General features: G+C 35.1%; 1 protein-coding gene across 2 annotated transcripts in view; it reads right to left on the bottom strand.

Moving 5' to 3' along the window:
- Window positions 1-16,564, bottom strand: part of Stag1 (stromal antigen 1) — a 462,283-nt gene that overhangs the window by 42,559 nt on the left and 403,160 nt on the right. For both annotated transcript variants that reach the window (XM_004624996.2, XM_023705036.1), the window contains exons 23-25: window positions 5,334-5,426; window positions 1,968-2,142; window positions 164-303 (exon numbers count right to left, since the gene is read on the bottom strand). In XM_004624996.2, coding sequence (XP_004625053.1) covers window positions 164-303; window positions 1,968-2,142; window positions 5,334-5,426 — 408 coding nt within the window. The remainder of the gene's footprint in view (window positions 1-163; window positions 304-1,967; window positions 2,143-5,333; window positions 5,427-16,564) is intronic.

The raw sequence follows: 16,564 nt of genomic DNA, 5'->3' as shown, positions 1-16,564 counted from the left end.
CACATATAAAAAATTTATACTTACATCAAAGATAAACTTTATCAGAAAATTATCTACAAAACATAGGTCAAAGCTGTTAATTTTAGCTTCTGTTATCATCCATTCAATTCAATTGTACATTTCTCTACCCCTTGGGGAAACATAAAAAATACGAAAACTATACCTTCATGTAGTGTTTAAAAATATCTGCAGCTGCATGCATGTCAACAATATCATAAATGATAAGTTTGCTGAAGGCAGCAAGTAGGTTTCTTCTTTTATGTAAGGCCTCAATTTTATTAGCTTCATCTTCTTCATCACCCTCTAATAACAGGAAATACGTTATGAATTATAGTCCTTTATCAAAGTAAAATAATGCAGATAAACTGTGTAATGGAAAACCAGCTAACACAAACAGGTATAATTCAGTTTTCAATGAGACAAAAACTATTATGCTAATAATTTCTTTTTTTTTAAAGATAAGATTATTGGTCTTTAATTGGCTCATATTGCAAATAAATAAATCAGGTAGTGGTATCAGCCTAACACAGGTGATGCATATTATCAGTTGGTTTTATAAACTAATAATTTTAAAGTGTTATTTTGTTACCCATTTACTGACTCTTTATAGGCACTAAGATTCCCTTGTGTGAGATTATTACAGCAAAAGGTAAAAATAAACAAGGGATTGTTTTGCCAAATATTTTGGCAACAGTAATACTGCAAGCTTCTCTGTTTATCTTAAAAATGTTCTTCTAATTTCTAATATATTTCTGTACAGAAGAAACTCATGAAATTCTTGAGATACAAGCAATTTTTTTCTAGGAAAGTGGGGAGTAAATGGAAACACACGAAAAGTTCACTTTCAGTGCTTGTCAAAAACATATCACATTATTAGTTGAAAATTAGAATGTATCCTGCAAATTATACTAAACACATCTCACTGGATTATCTATTTTAAATAGTAGAAAATATTCCTTATAAGGCTCTAGCTGTAACATTCATTTTAGGTTCTATATGACTCTCTCATGTCCCAACTTACCCTTATTTAGTATTGGGCTTCTTTCTCTTGTTCTTTACATGTATATATTCACAAAAGAACTTATTGTCTCAGTATTTTTTTCTTCCCTTTGATTAATTAGCCTTAAGTGAAGCATCCAAGTTGTGAGGAGCTGAAAATCTTTGTGCTTAAGCAGGTGAATTTTGTGTCCTGAGATTAATAAATAAACATACTCTGTCCATTGTCCAATATTTTCTAAAATGCTGTTTAGATTTTTAAAAACTAGGTATGGGGATTAAACCCAGGGCCTTGCAGATGCTAGGCAAGCATCTATAGCACCACTGAGCTGCAATCCCAGCCTAATTAAAAAGGAATTCTAGTAGTATTAAATAGATGTGTGGATCAGATATACCTCTTACATTATTTTGAGAGCTTAGGTTATCTACTTCCAAGTAACTTAAATTATTCATAGCTAACCATTAACAATTCAGTCTAATTTTGCTAGGTTATGTTTTGAAGATTTAGCAATTCTGACTAATAATGTCAGGCTTGATAATCTTTTAGCCCATAATAGCTTAAATAACATCTAGCCTATATATATTCATACAAATGAGAAATGATAAATGCATATGATCAACTATTACACTGGCAAGGTCAAGACTAGAAACTACCAGTATGTCTGCGAACATCAGCCATATTATATGAGTTATTTTAACTAAAAAAAAAAAAAAATTATGTGGCCACTGGAAAAAGACTAAGGAAATTCTCTGAAAAATGACAAGAGAAGAACTCTAAGGTACTTTTAGAAGGGAGAGATATCATTATATATATATTTTTATTCTTGTGGGTTTCTAAAATACATGAATCTATTACTATAACTTTAAAGAAGAGAATTTTCAGTAATTTTTAGGCTTAAATTATTCCCCCCTCTTAACTTTAAGGTTTGGTAAAACAACATCAATATTGACAAGACAGTAGCTATAAATACCCATGCTCTGATTCTCCTCATCCTGGTCAATAAAAACATGATCCATCACGAAACTCAGCAGTTCAGACTGAAGTCCTGTATCTGGATTAAACACCAAAGGCTGAAGGCCCTCTCTACCACCTGTCATTAATTGGTGGCTAAAAATCATCAAAAGATCACAGAGCAACATGAAAGCCTAAAATGCAAAGGAAATTCATCAGCAAAATAGTTTATGAATACACATTCAAGTACAAACCAGTGTGAATGAAAACATGCTAAAAATGTAACATAGTTCAACATCAATACCATAATACAAATTTTAAGTATGTAATTCCCCAACCTGATAAAACTACTTTTTCTCACTGAATACTGGTCACATAGAAGACCCCCATTCCAAATATACTCCATTTCTTTTCTTTCACTATATTGATTCAAAAACAGTCAATGGAGAAATTTTTACCGGAGTTTTGTTTTTAATCTAAGCTCCTACCCTGTGTCTTTTAATTGGAGAATTAAGACCATTTATATTCAGAGTTATTATAAAAAGGTATGCATTAATTCCTGACATTTTGTTGTTTTTCTAATGTTTGAGTCTTTCCTAATTCTCAACCGCTTGTCTATTCTTCCTCTGTATCTTCTGCAATGGTGGTCAGTGGTCATAAATTTCATTAGTTTCTGTTTATCTGTCACTCAAGAGATTTTCACTTGAACTTAAAAAAAAAAGTTAAACTCAATTCTGGAAACACGAAATTGATATAACACATTACATGTCAGAAATCATTTAACATTGCTAAACCAAATAATTAACATAAGCTTAAGATTAAAATCTGTAATTCAAAACATTATAATGTAATAGTCAAAAAACCTGCAAGCTAATTGCAGTTGTTTTTTAAAAAGAGCTAATATTGGATTGGTGAGACAGCTCAGCGGACTAAGCACCTGCTTAGACAAGTGCAGGGACTAGGTATGATCCTTTGTACCACATGCCACATCGGCCCCACACTTGGGTGTGCTGAGCTGGCAACTGAGTCTGGGCGTGGTGGTGCATGCCTGTAATCACAGCTCTGGAGGCTGAAAACAGGAGGATCACTACGAGTCTGAGCTGTGCAGTGAGACCCTGTACCAAATACATAAAAATTTTTAAAAAGAGCTAATATTAAAATTATTTGACAACAGGTTTAAAACTGAATTGAAGAAATATATACATCAGTATCTAAATCCTCCCAACAAATTTGATCCTAAGGTAACTGACAACACATTTCAACAAAGCCAAGCTATTACAGATATATTGGCAAATTTTTCCTATTTAATTAAATGGTGTAAAATAAACATGTATCATCTCATTTATAACTGAAAGATTTTTTTTGTGGTACTACTGAAGACTCAAAACAATCCACTAACACTAATCCTCTAAAGGAAATATTGGGCCAGCCAGGTAGCTCAGCAGAGTAAAGCGCCTGCTTAGGCAGAGTGCAGTGGCCAGGGTTTGATCCCTGGCATGCTTGTGCCGGCCCCGCCCCTGGGGCATGCTGACAAGGTGATTGAGACTGGGCATGGTGGCATGTGCCTGTAATCCCAGCACATGAGAGGCTGAAAACAGGAGGATCACTATGAGTCTGATCTACATAGTGAGACCCTGTACACACTGTAGACACTGCTCTAAATAAAAAATAAAAAAACTAAAGGAAATATCACAACTTCGGTGTTTATTCGGGATGGTATATGTTTGGTCATCTACCTCTAGCAAGAATCATGGAGGTTCATGCCCTTACTGTACAACCATTAAAATTTATGTTAAGATATTTACAAGGAGCCATTTGAAGAATAAATATGTACATATATTATGTGCGTATATTCATTTGTGTAGACCAGTGGTGGTGAATGTATGCATGCATGTTATTTGTTTTTCCTGTAAGGCAAAGATCTTAACATATGAATTGTTGTTTCTAACCTAAAACCTCAGTATTCAGGTTTATTTACAGTGGTGCCACTTTGGAATTGGGTTTTGCATTGCAGTTTGGGCATTCATCTCTAAAAGGTTCATCATCACTGATGCAGATGAATCTATAGAGTTTGCCCAAAAATGTGTACACCAGGAAAAGAAAACCTTGTATAAATATTTTAACATTAAATTTAAAATCATGAGAAATCATGAGATTAATACTAGTCATCTTTGTGCTCTACAAAAGGTGCTCAAAGTGGTATCATTAGCTTCCAGACATTTATTAGTATGGCAAAGTAGAAGTGTGTATACATTTGGGGCAGGGGCTTGCTTACATGCTTGCGCGCGTGCTCTCTCTCTCTCTGGCACCCAGAGTGGCCTCAAACTCACAGCAATCTTGCATGCTAGGATTACAGCATGTTAAAATACACCTGATCTGAGGGGAATGTTTTTTATCCTGACCATTTTGGACATAAGCAACTAGTAAGTCTTGCAAAAACACTGGACTTTTGGCTTAAATGGCCAGAGCTGCTAGAAACAGTAGTTACTGGTGGGGTTTTGAAGATTTAGAGAATAAGACTTATGGAAGATCACTTCTGTTGCCATTTGTAGATAAATACTGATTTTTTAAAAAACCCAAAAAACCTGTGACAATTTATTTGTAGGACGAGAGAACAAAGGATGGATAATACTGTAACCTTGAACTGTACACAAAGGCACCATTTTGTTTTATATAAATATACTCCCTAATAGAAAAATATGATTAAAAAATAGCTTAGACATAAATTACTTCATGGAAACAGTACTTTCCTGAGCCCCACTCGGAGTATTTTTCAGCTGTGCCCCTTACCAAAGGATGAGGAAATCTATTTGAACAAAGAAATTTCCTTATGTGCACCCTGATTCTATACTAGTGTCAAAGTACAAAGGTCCAGGAATTCCTTGCCCTACAGACCTGATCATATTGTCAAAGCCTGCAAAGGCCATTTCCTGATACTGTATCTCCAGTGTGTGTATTCTAGGACTCAGGATGGTCAGAGGACAGTTAGTAGGAAGAGTGGTATGGACAGTTTGGACAGGTAGGGATAAGTATTCATATGCACATATGAGAAGCTTCTGCTGCTATAAGGAGACAAAGGTGAAGTAAGGTAATAGATTAGCTCCCTAGACTCTCAATATTCTGGCACAGAGTCAAGAGTTCTAAATCTGAGTTTGGTCTTCTTGGTGATGATAGTATAATAACCAAAGTACAAAAACAATATAGTTATATAATACGATTGTTAGTGTAATTTCAAATATTTACACATCTATATGTACTGGGTTTGGTACTATAAGTATTAGGGACAGATATATATGTTAAGAACTGCCATGATACTTATGTTTTTTATGTTCATCTATATTTTTAGGTTGTTTTCACTGTAAGCTCTTAACTGACAATTTCTTACCTGTTCCTTCACTGGAGTATTAACATTAGACAGGCACTGTTGGCAAACAGCCAAAAAGGATTTCACTGTTTTCCGTAACACCAACAAATCTTCCTGTAACATAAAGATGCAAGCATGAATTACAGTAGCCTAACAAACTGCCCAAAGAAATTAAAAAAAAAAAAAAAGCTAAATAGTTTTATTGTGAACAAAACTTATAAAGCCAAATTTATCACTAGGAATCAACCTAAATAGTTATTTCTTAGTACCTGACCTATTGGAAAGCAAAACTGTCAATGCCAAACATTTAGTTCTATTTAGTAATGGAATGGTCAGTGCAATTGCTCAATAGATTTTCCTTTATAAATATGGCTTATATAGGGTAATATTAAAATTGTTAGTCATGTCTACATCACTAAGTAGAAGATAACGAAGCACAACACCACAGTGAATAAAATCACATAAGGAACATGTACTGACCTATCATATTCCCAACACACTGTTGGGAAGAAGGATAACCCTTCATTGCAATTTGGGACTTAAGACTAAACAGATGGCCAAATGATATTCCACAGGCAAAACAACTTTTGAAAAATATAAAGGAAAATTTCCTTCTCCTTTTTTTTCTTTTATTTTGGTGCTAGGATTGAGCCCATGGACTGGTATGCTAAACACATACTCTACCACTTAGCTACAATCTCGCTGCTGAAGGGAAAGTTAAATTTATTGAGCTACTACAATGTGTCACACACTGATTTGAGGGTTTAGTATATAGCAATGATATAATATAATATATTATGTATTATAATATATTAGATTCTATCACCAGGCTGGTAGCATATGCCTGCAGTTCTAGTATTTGGGAAGCTAAGGATAGAGGAGCACTCAAGCACAGGAGTTTATAAGAGCAGCCTGGGCAACCTAGAGACCTTGTCTTACATGAATAGATATAAACACTTCCTTCGTGGGGCTGGGGAGATAGCTTGGTGGTCTAAGCCTGGCAAGAACAAGGACCCAGGTTCAATCCCGGGTTTAGTTACTAAATATTCACTTTTCAGAATATTAAAGGTCTGTGCAGCTGTACTGGCCACTGAAACGGGGTGTGGTGGTGCATGCCTATAATTTCAGCACTGGGGAGACTGAGACAGGAGCATCACTTTTGAGTCTAAACTGTGTAGTAAAACCCTGTACCGAATGAATGAATGATTTAAAATATCACAAGCTGAATGAGAAATTTTATCAGTGTTCAATAAAAAATAATGCACAAAAAAAAAAAAAAAAAAAAAAAAAAACCAACTTCTTTTGGACAAACCAGAAGAATATTCAGATTCTAAATAGTCATTAATAGTAAGGATTTGAAAATAGGACTAGCTGGTATCACAGCTCACCTTTTCTTAACAAGTGAGCAACATACATGCAGATAAGACATCCAGTACCATACTGATGTTTACAACAGTAACAGAGTAACTACCTGATTAAAAGCACATGTAGAATTCATTTTATTTATTTTGTGGTACTAGGGATTGAACCTAAGGTCTTCTCACTGAGCTACAAACCCAGACCTTTATTTTTTATTTCATTTTGACATAAGAAAGTCTCACTATATCATTAAGGCGCCATGCTGCGCTCAAACTTGTGATCCTCCTACATCATCCGCCCAGAATGCTAGGGTTACAAGTGTGTTCTATCACACCTGGTCTTGAATTCACCTTTTATAGAAGTATACTATTTTTTTTTCTATTTAGTACAGGGTCTATAGGGTCTACAGGGTGTCACTACATAGATTGGACTCATAGTGATCTTCCTGTTTACAGCCTCCCAAGTGCTGGGATTACAGGCATGCACCATCATGCCCAGTCTCAATTATCATCTCAGCGGGCCCCGAGGGTGGGGCCGGTATCGCAGGCCAGGAGATCCAACCCTGCATCTGATAAAAGTATACTCTTATACTAAAATTCTTTAAGCTATCCTGTTTTGTAGAGATGATAGCACTTACTGTTTTGGGATCCTTACAACCTAAATAATGATATTTTAAAATTTATACACATTTCCTCTTGTTAACTTGAGTGCAAATATTTAGGAGAAACGAATTTATTTTGTGTACAGGATACTTGTAAAAACACTGTTCTAAAGACCTCTAATATTCTGGAAAATGAATATTCATAACTAAATCTCAATATTCCTTGCGTTTCTGAAATTTTAAACATTCACAATACATTAGGAAAAACAGGTAAGACATCAGGCAATTACAATACAGTTTAAAAAGTGTTTTATAAGGAGACAGCATGGGCTCCATGCTAGAAAACTCAAAGTAAAGTCAAAAGTAGTTATAAAAACGTTGTAAAATAAGATAATCTGTCCTGGAGGTAGGCCTAGAAAGATAATTATTACCTAATGAAAAAGCAATTCACATAGGGCCCCATGTTCAAAGCATAGGGATACTTTTAGAAAATTAGTATGAGTGTACCTGGTGCATTAATAGGGAAGACAGTGGCAAGAAAGAAAAGAAAATAACATCAATTTCCACTTAGATGGAAAGTCATTTAAAATGCTATATTAAGTTATTTGGGATACTGAAGATAATAAGGAACTATTAAGGAAAGTTTATTATTTTTTAAAAATTGTTTTTATTGAGAAACAAATAGCAATGAGACAGTTTCAAAACAGGTTAGTAGGACAGTTACGATAATACATTGTATATTGTCTTCATAGTAGTTGTTCATAGTATAAGATGCAGACATGATATCTTGTCCAAACACTATTAGTACAAATCTTTCTTCTCACTGAATTAAGAGAAAGTAGCTGTATATCTATCCTATTTTGTATATACAGGTATTTCACTACAGAATGGTCCTTCATTTATATACCCCTTTTTTTTAAGAGATGGGTATTCCAAGGAAAGAGTTTTATAATGAGCATGCATATATATATATCTATATATATATAATTTTTTTAAAATGTATTTGGTACAGGGTCTCACTACACAGCTCGGACTCATCGTGATTCTCCTGTTTTCAGCCTCCTCAGCACTGGGATTACAGGCGTGTGCCACCATCCTGGTCTCAGTGGCCGGCTCAGCATATCCATGGTTGAGGCCAGCAAGACATGTGATGCCAGCAGGGGATCAAACCCAGGTCCCTGAGCATGCCTAAGCAAGCTCTTAATCCGCTGGGCTACTATCCTACTGGTCTAGTACATGAATTTTATTATAAGTATACATGCCTCATTTTCAAGAGACAGGTGTGCTGGTACATGCCTGTAATCCCTGCACTCAGGAGGATGAGGCAGGATAACACCGGAAGTGTGAAGTCAGCCTGGGGTACATACTGAGTTCCAAGTACATAATGAGACACTGTCTCAAAACACATACATAAAAAATCCAAAAATCATATTCTAAATAAAATGGAGAATGATGTGGAACAACCAGTTAAGGGTAGGTACAATTTTTTGTTGAGAGTTTATTGTGTATACCAAGTACTATGTTTGTTTTAAAATATAAATTTCATAATCACACTGTGAAATGAATGGTAATGTTCCCATTCAACAGGCAAGTAAAACACCTATAGTTTCTAAATGGTAAGAGTGGGCTGGTGATATCGTTCAGTGGCACAAACATCTGTCTGGCAAGTACAAGGTTGGTTCGATTCCCAGTACAAACTCTCCCCCCCAAAGAAAACAAAACAAAACATAGAGTAAGGTTCTAAACAGAAGGCCATATAATATTATCAAATATATATTAGGTCTCTATCCATTTCCTGGCATACAACTCCTAAAATCTTTAGACCTTTCCAAAGTTTTAAGTGTCTTTTTTATATTCTAATGAGTTTACCTGTTATTGGTATGGTTCATAATGGGGCCTGCTAACTGGAAAGGCCATGGCATGTTTAGAGGGGGTTAAGTCTTTCAGTACCACTCCTTAATTTCCAGGGAGTGGAGGGGCTGGAGGTTGAGTTGGTTCTCAGTAGGCAAATGATGTAGTCTAGCATGCCTAAATAATGAAGCTCCCATATCCTCCCAAAAAGGTTAGTTTTAGGAACTTCCAGGGATGTGTGAAAGGTAAATAGGACATGGAAGCTCCATATCCCTTCCTTTATGCCTATTTTGGTATCTGTATCACATATCATTTGTAAATAATTGGTAAATTTAAGTAAAGTGCTTCTCTAAATTCTGTGAGACAAACTAGCAAATTAATTGAATCTAAGAAGGGTGTTGTTAGAATCCCAACTTGCAGTCAAAAGCATAAGCAAAACAATGTGTGACTTGTGACTGGCATTGGAAATAGGACACAGTATTGTGGGACTGTGTCCTCGATCTGTGAGGGCCAACATTATCTCCAGATCATTAATATCAGGACTGAATTACAGGGCACCATCTGGTATCCAATGCAGACCTAACTGATTTCTATATGGGGAGACCTATTCACACTTCTGAGGTTACAGAAGTAGTTTTGTTAAGTAGGAGAGAAGAAATAAAGATAAGCAGAAAGGAGACAAAATCAGCTATCGATGGTTACTCACTAATTTATTCCCTAGCCCTGTATATTCTTTTGTTCCAGACCATACTCCCCAATTCCTAAGAATCTCAAAGAAAGTTCCTAAGTCCCAGAAGTTACATCAAAGACTTCTACTTTAGAGGCTGGGGCTGCAGGTTAGTGGTAGAGTGTTTACTCATCATGTTTTAGGTCCTGGGCTCAATCTTCAGTCACACACGTGAGTGTGCGCATATATATACACACAGACATACACTTTTATTTTCAAAAGAAATAGTAAATAAAACCATTAAATGGGTCAGACACCTCTAAACTTCAAATACATAGTTTATATCCTAACATAACTGATAATATCAATTTTTGCTTTAATTTACTACAGGGCGACAACCTGACCTTAAAAGAAACAGAAGTCAGGTAACTGATAGATGACTTCAAAAATCTCTTAAGGTCAAACATCTTAGAGCATCCATCTTAAGCTAGCTAGCTAGCTGGCCACCTATCTAGCTTTCTTTCTGTTTAAACCCCCCCTCCCCCCGGTCTGTCTGTCTCTCTCATTGGTGGGTCCTGAAAATATTTTCTGTGATAAATGTAAAGAACCTGTTTGAGCTGAGCTGAGTTTCCCATCTCCTTTGTAGAGGTAATTCCTTGGTCCCTATCTGGTGACAAGAGTATAGAATAAATTGAGTTTGGGATTTTTCCTTACTATTCCTTCTTCGATGCAATGATGGGACTTGTTAGATAAGCTCTGGCTTATCAATACATATGATTTGTTAAGAGAAAGTATGAAAGGGTGGAAGGCAAACTATAATCACTGGATGATTACTTAGCTACTAACAGTAGGAAATTAGTTTTGCAGTACTCAGATACTAAAAGTTACCAGTGGACTACAGAGAAGTGCTAGACTCAACTCCCAAAGTTGAGATGGTAAATACACATGAAATGCAAAAGCACATTAAATACAAAGCTCTTGTTTATTTCTGTTACAGCTAAAATGAAAGTAAAGAGAGTACTGATCCAAGACTTGAGGTTAGACCAAGTTAAGATGCCACTTCACCTGAGCTCTGGCCACCAGACTCAAAAGCACCTCACAAAGGAGAATATTATGCCAGAAAAGAAAGTATTTGCAACACTTTTGGTTGCCAAGAAAGTAGTTAATGCTAGGACAGGGGGAAAAAACAAAACAAAACTACTGAGATTAAAGGGTAGAGTGTAAAGGAAGTGTTTCATCTGTAGATCAGTATCCAAATTTTCTGAGTCTTTACTAAAACAGATTTTGAGTCCCTCATTTAGGAGCAGTAGATCTGGATTTAAATTCGGGAGTGAGAGACCATGTCTCTGTGTTGATGCAAGACCCACCTTAAACTAAGCAGTAATGACAGCTGATGACATCCAATCCACACACACTGGATGTTATCCCCAAGGGAATAGCTAGCCTGTTGAACTAGATAAAAGCCATTATTAGGTCTATTTATTCTGAGGAGAGGGACTGTCCAATTCCATCAAATAGATAATCAAAGTGTTGAAGATGACACTTCAGATGAACAGCCAATATGCTTCATCTTAGATGCAAGTTGCAGACTGGCTTTAAGATGACTTGAATATGCATTTATTGAATATGCCCTTTACTCAGGTAATGGGAAGTGCTGTGTTTACTGGCATCCTTATATTGTGGACCCTTTCATATAACCTTATTGCTACAAAACTGAGAAACAGTTCAGGAGCCTCATCAGATTTGCAGTTTTAGCTTTTATTACATGAGATTTACAGATGCTGTTAAAAAAAACCAAAAACCCAGCCTAATTAAAACAAACAAACAAACAAACCAAAAGGGAGAGTTCAGCTAAGGTTATAGCCCATGCCTGTAATCCTTGGTACTTGATAGGCTGGATGGAAGGATCACAAGTTCAAGACTAGCCCGGCAACTTATTGAGATCTTGTCATAAAAGTAAATCAAATCAAATCAAATCAAATCAAATCAAATCAAATCAAATCAAATCAAATCAAATTACTTCAGATGTAGTTTAGTAGTGGAATGTGTGTCTAGGATGTGCAAGGTCCTCAGTACTGAGGAAAGGAAGAGTCAAAACATCCTAGATAAAAAAACTTTTTAACTAAGAAATAAGGGTAAAAGTATAGTTGATGGAGTTAGAGGACTCATTACAAAGGGGCAGAAAGATTTGTAAATACACAGTAAAACTAATGGATATTTAAATCCCAAATTTAATACCTAGTTTTCAGTGTTGTTGCTGTTCTTGGCAATCTGAATCCCCACCTGCTGACTCCTGCCATTGCCTCAAAGGCTAATCCATTTATGATCCAGGAACCCTTAAGTTGCCTATTGTAGCTCCAAAACATCTTCTGGTTTCACTTTCCTGTAGTATACAAACATGAAGGAAGCTAAATGAGTCAGAAGGACAGGGGAAAAGTATTGGCTGTTAGGACCAAAGTGAGAGAGGTGAATTCCCAAATTAACCTGTAGTTCAGCTGGAAGACAAAATCTACCATGCTGAATCCCAAACCTACACTAGCTACTAAGCAGATTTATTTATTTTTATAGCCTCTGACAAAAGATCATTTACTATCAATTCTTTGTTCTAGCAGGGAAGAAGATCCTAAAAGACTAGGGCTGTGATTTAATGGTAACAAAATAACAATTACTTTAATTGAAACATTTTTATCAATTTAATCTTTTCAACAAACCTAGCCAGCAGTAAATATTATCTTTATTCTATGTGTTAGGAAACAAATATAAGCTCAAGGTGAAATTACGTACTTATACTGCCAGAGGTAATAAGAAGTAGATCCCAAACCTGAACTCTATAAACATCTAGCAAGTCTCAATTTATAGCCCCCTTGCAATAATAAAGTTACTGTAGGAAGGGAAACGCGTGTCACTCAGAATATTACACTAACATAAGATATCTGTTTCTGTTTTGCTCAAAATTAATGGCCTGACAGGAAAGTACACCTATCATTAATTTTGTTGGAGAAAAATGGCAATAGCAATCTCTGTATTAGAAAGTGGGGAGCTTTGTGTTCCATCTTAATATTCTTAATATTGTTGTATCCATCTGATTAGCTCAGGTAAAACACATTCTTACTACATAGTATTAATTTTTATTTAGTACAGACACATCTTTTCAGTCTTGGCTCATTACTTAGGTAACAGGTTACTGCTCTGTGGTAGATAAAAATAGCATCATAGGCTACTGAATCAGAGGAAACTATGGTTCCTGCAAGAGTGATTTTTCCTACTAGAAAGCAAAGCTCTAAAATGGGAGGCCCAGTATTGGGTTGTAAACACTAGTGCTGAAATGATGAAACCATGAATTGTAAGTTTTTCTTTTCTAAGTTGAATATGTTTACTTTTGGTTTCTGGAAGATTTTTAAACACTGGTACTGAAAAAAAAATTGAAATTGAGAACTTAGTATAAACAGCACCTTCTTCTATATTCTAGACTTTTTTTTTTTTAAAGGACATTCTCAGAGCTAAACAAGAAATGGATATTAAACAAGACATAGACCTTTCCTGCCTAACCTTTCAAGTACAGCCAATCAGGCACTTGCGATTGAGGATACCATTAACAAGAATACATCTACTGAAGCTTGACCATAGTGTCATGGAATGATGAAAAGGAAAGTTTAAAAACTAACTGGATAGTTAATGGGGATAGAATTATCAAGAAATGAAAGTGAAAGGAAAATACTATATTCCAGAAGAAGTGAAATAAAATGGTTATATGCTACAAAAATTTGTTCCTATAGGGCTAGTTATTTCTTATCCTTAGTCCTATTCTCTCCCCTTCAAAACAGTTAATTTACACATGGACAGGTGGTATCTAAATTCTGTGGTAAGAATTCTGGGCAAGGACCTTCTTTACTAGCACTGTGAAGGAGTAGAACAATAGAAAGATATACAAAAAGCAGTCTTAGGTCTTAATATCTTTGAACCTACATCCAGGAATGTATGATTTTGAAAAGAACAGAAAGAACAAGGGATTTGGCCCCTATCACTCCTAATTTCACTCCCTACTTTTTCCTTCTCCAGTTAGGAGGTCAAGTTGGAATTTACAGAGGAAAATCCATAACCAAGAGAGTGATGAAAGAACAAATATTGTTCTTAATAATAGTAACACCTTAATAATAGTAATGACATGTAGCTACCTTGGGAATGCTGATTTTCAGTCATAGGGTCAGAGTATGGAAGGTAAAGGTGCTTGCCCTTGGCCTTTACTACTGTAGTTTAGAACAAAAACATCAAATAAGGTAGAGCAGCACAAATGTAAGACTAGACAGCAGGACTATTCTAGGGAGGGAAAAAAATGACTATAAAGACTAGATGTCAAGGCCAAAGAAGACAAGTAGGGGCATTATTTTAGTCCTAACTCTTATTTACCTGGCTCTTTAAATGTCTTTGTGTATGTCCAGAAGGAGCTGAAGGAAGAAGGATGTTTTCTGCTACAGAGAAGAGAAACTGAAGGCAGCTTCTACAGCACCAGCACTAGGGGGCACCGGAGCAAAGTTTACTGAGCATGACCTGTGAGACTGCCCAAGAGCTTCAACTCTGGAAATTAGGGGAACAGAGGAAATACCCATTGGTGAAACCCACAGCACTATTATTTCAAATAAAGATCTAAGCCTATTCTTGTTATAGTCTTCTCAAATCCTTCATTTTACAGTATAAAATGTTTACTGTCATAACAAATTTAAATATAACTACCATTCATAATGTCCCACATGACAGAGTTCATGACAGCAGAGAAGAAAAATAAATTTTACAGTACTCTCAAAAAAGCAATTTGATAGTATGTATTAGGAATTTTAAACATACATACAATTGTTGATCCAGCAATTCTAAAAACAGGATAAAAAATAAAACAATGGAAAATAGAACAAGCTTTTGTACCTAATGCCCAACACAGCCTTAACAAACACATTTAAAGCTAAGTATTAAAGACAGGAGAGTGCTAAAATAAGTTACGTAGCTACACAACGTAGTACTATGTATACGTCAAAAACATTTTCTATAAGCATTTTTTTCCAGGTGCTGGGACCTGACCTAGGATCTTTGCAATGAGCAACATCCCCAGCTTTTATTTTTATTTTGAGATAAGGTATATTAAATTGCCCAGGCTAGCAATAAATTCATGATTCTAATGCTTCTTCCACTCAGAGTGCTGGGATTATTGGCATATACCACCATGCCTTGTTCTCTCCAAAAATTTAAATGAATTTGTGTAAATGTATTAACAACTAGAGGGAAAACAGATGGTGGCCACCTGGTATGCTCCCTTGCCAGCTAAATGATCCATTCTATTTCAACATTTTTTAAGAAAATAAAATCATTTCATGTATAGACTTTTCAGGTTGCTTTTAAATGCTGAACATTAAAAATGTTAACTACACAACATTGATAAATATTCTAGTATATGTTATATCACATTTAAAGTTTTAAAAAGTTAAAAGGGAAAAAAGGAGCTTTAGGTGTATCATTATCGAAATCCTCTATATACTTACCTGATATTACAACCAAGCTATTTAAATCATAATAGCTTCTTAAAGACTCTTAGGCATACAGAATTATCAATGAAATTTAACTGTGTGGTGTAACTGGGAGGTACCTAACTCATTTTGTTTGGGACAGATCTTATAGGTAGTTCAAGGTGGCCATAAACTTAGTGTCCTCTTATCTCAGTCTCCTGCATGCTGAGATTATAAGCATATGCTACTATAGCCACCATGTTCTAAAATTATTTAGGTGACTCACCTCTAGGTAATAACACAAGCTAACATTATGATTAGAACTACAGTCAGAAAGTATCTTATCAAGTGAGATGCTAAGAATATAGATTGCATTTGTACAAATTTTATGTATGTGTGGTTTTTAACTTTTTCCAAAGGTAATATATCAGATAGAGGATCAGAAAGTTTGGCAATTCCTGATTTAGTAATTATTACCTAGGTAATTAACTGTTTTAAAAGGAGGAATCCTGGCAATAAAAGATTTTAATGTTTTGAGAGAATTTATGCTTTTCAACTTATGAATTCATCACTTATAGAATCACCTTTGTATTACAGATAATTTATACACAATATATCTGAATATTATTGTGGCCAACAAATTCAAAGTGAGAATAACCTAAGCAAAGAATGTTATATGTAGCATAAAACACAAAACTACAAATAGGTATTACCTAAAAGATGTTGCAGTGTTTTTTTTTTTTGGCATAAAGAAAAGTGCTGGTCAAAAAATCTGGACCACCACTGTGACAAAGACAAGCATGAAATATGTATCAATACCATGACAGATACAAAAATTAAACAGGAAGGAAAGGAATTAAGATGATTCTATTGTAATAGGACTATAAAAATAGAAAATAAATATATTTAAGAATCAGAAATCATTCTAAATATGAAATATAATAAAAGGTGAAATTCTGAATTAGGTTTAAAGAAGGATTTGATCATCAATTATGTTAAAGCTTCAGGAAAGAATATAATTAATTTATTAAATGAAATTATTAATATTTAGCCAAAATATATGTAACTCAGAGAATCAAAATAAATTCCACTGGGGAAAAATAAAAAAGCACAACAAAATGGGGGCTAGGGGATACAGTTCCATGGCCAGAGTGATACCCTAGCATGTGAGAAGCCCTGGGTTTTATTTCTATGACTGCAAGAAAAACAATAAAAACCAGAGGGGGGAAAATCAGAATAAAAATAACTATATAATATATACATTTTAAATTTCATGAAATCT

The sequence above is a fragment of the Octodon degus genome, unplaced genomic scaffold (assembly GCF_000260255.1).
Source record: "Octodon degus isolate 3935 unplaced genomic scaffold, OctDeg1.0 scaffold00008, whole genome shotgun sequence".
NCBI classification, from domain to species: domain Eukaryota; kingdom Metazoa; phylum Chordata; class Mammalia; order Rodentia; family Octodontidae; genus Octodon; species Octodon degus.
The sequence above is the reverse complement of the archived record's forward strand: the minus strand, read 5'-3'. Positions and strand labels throughout refer to the sequence as shown.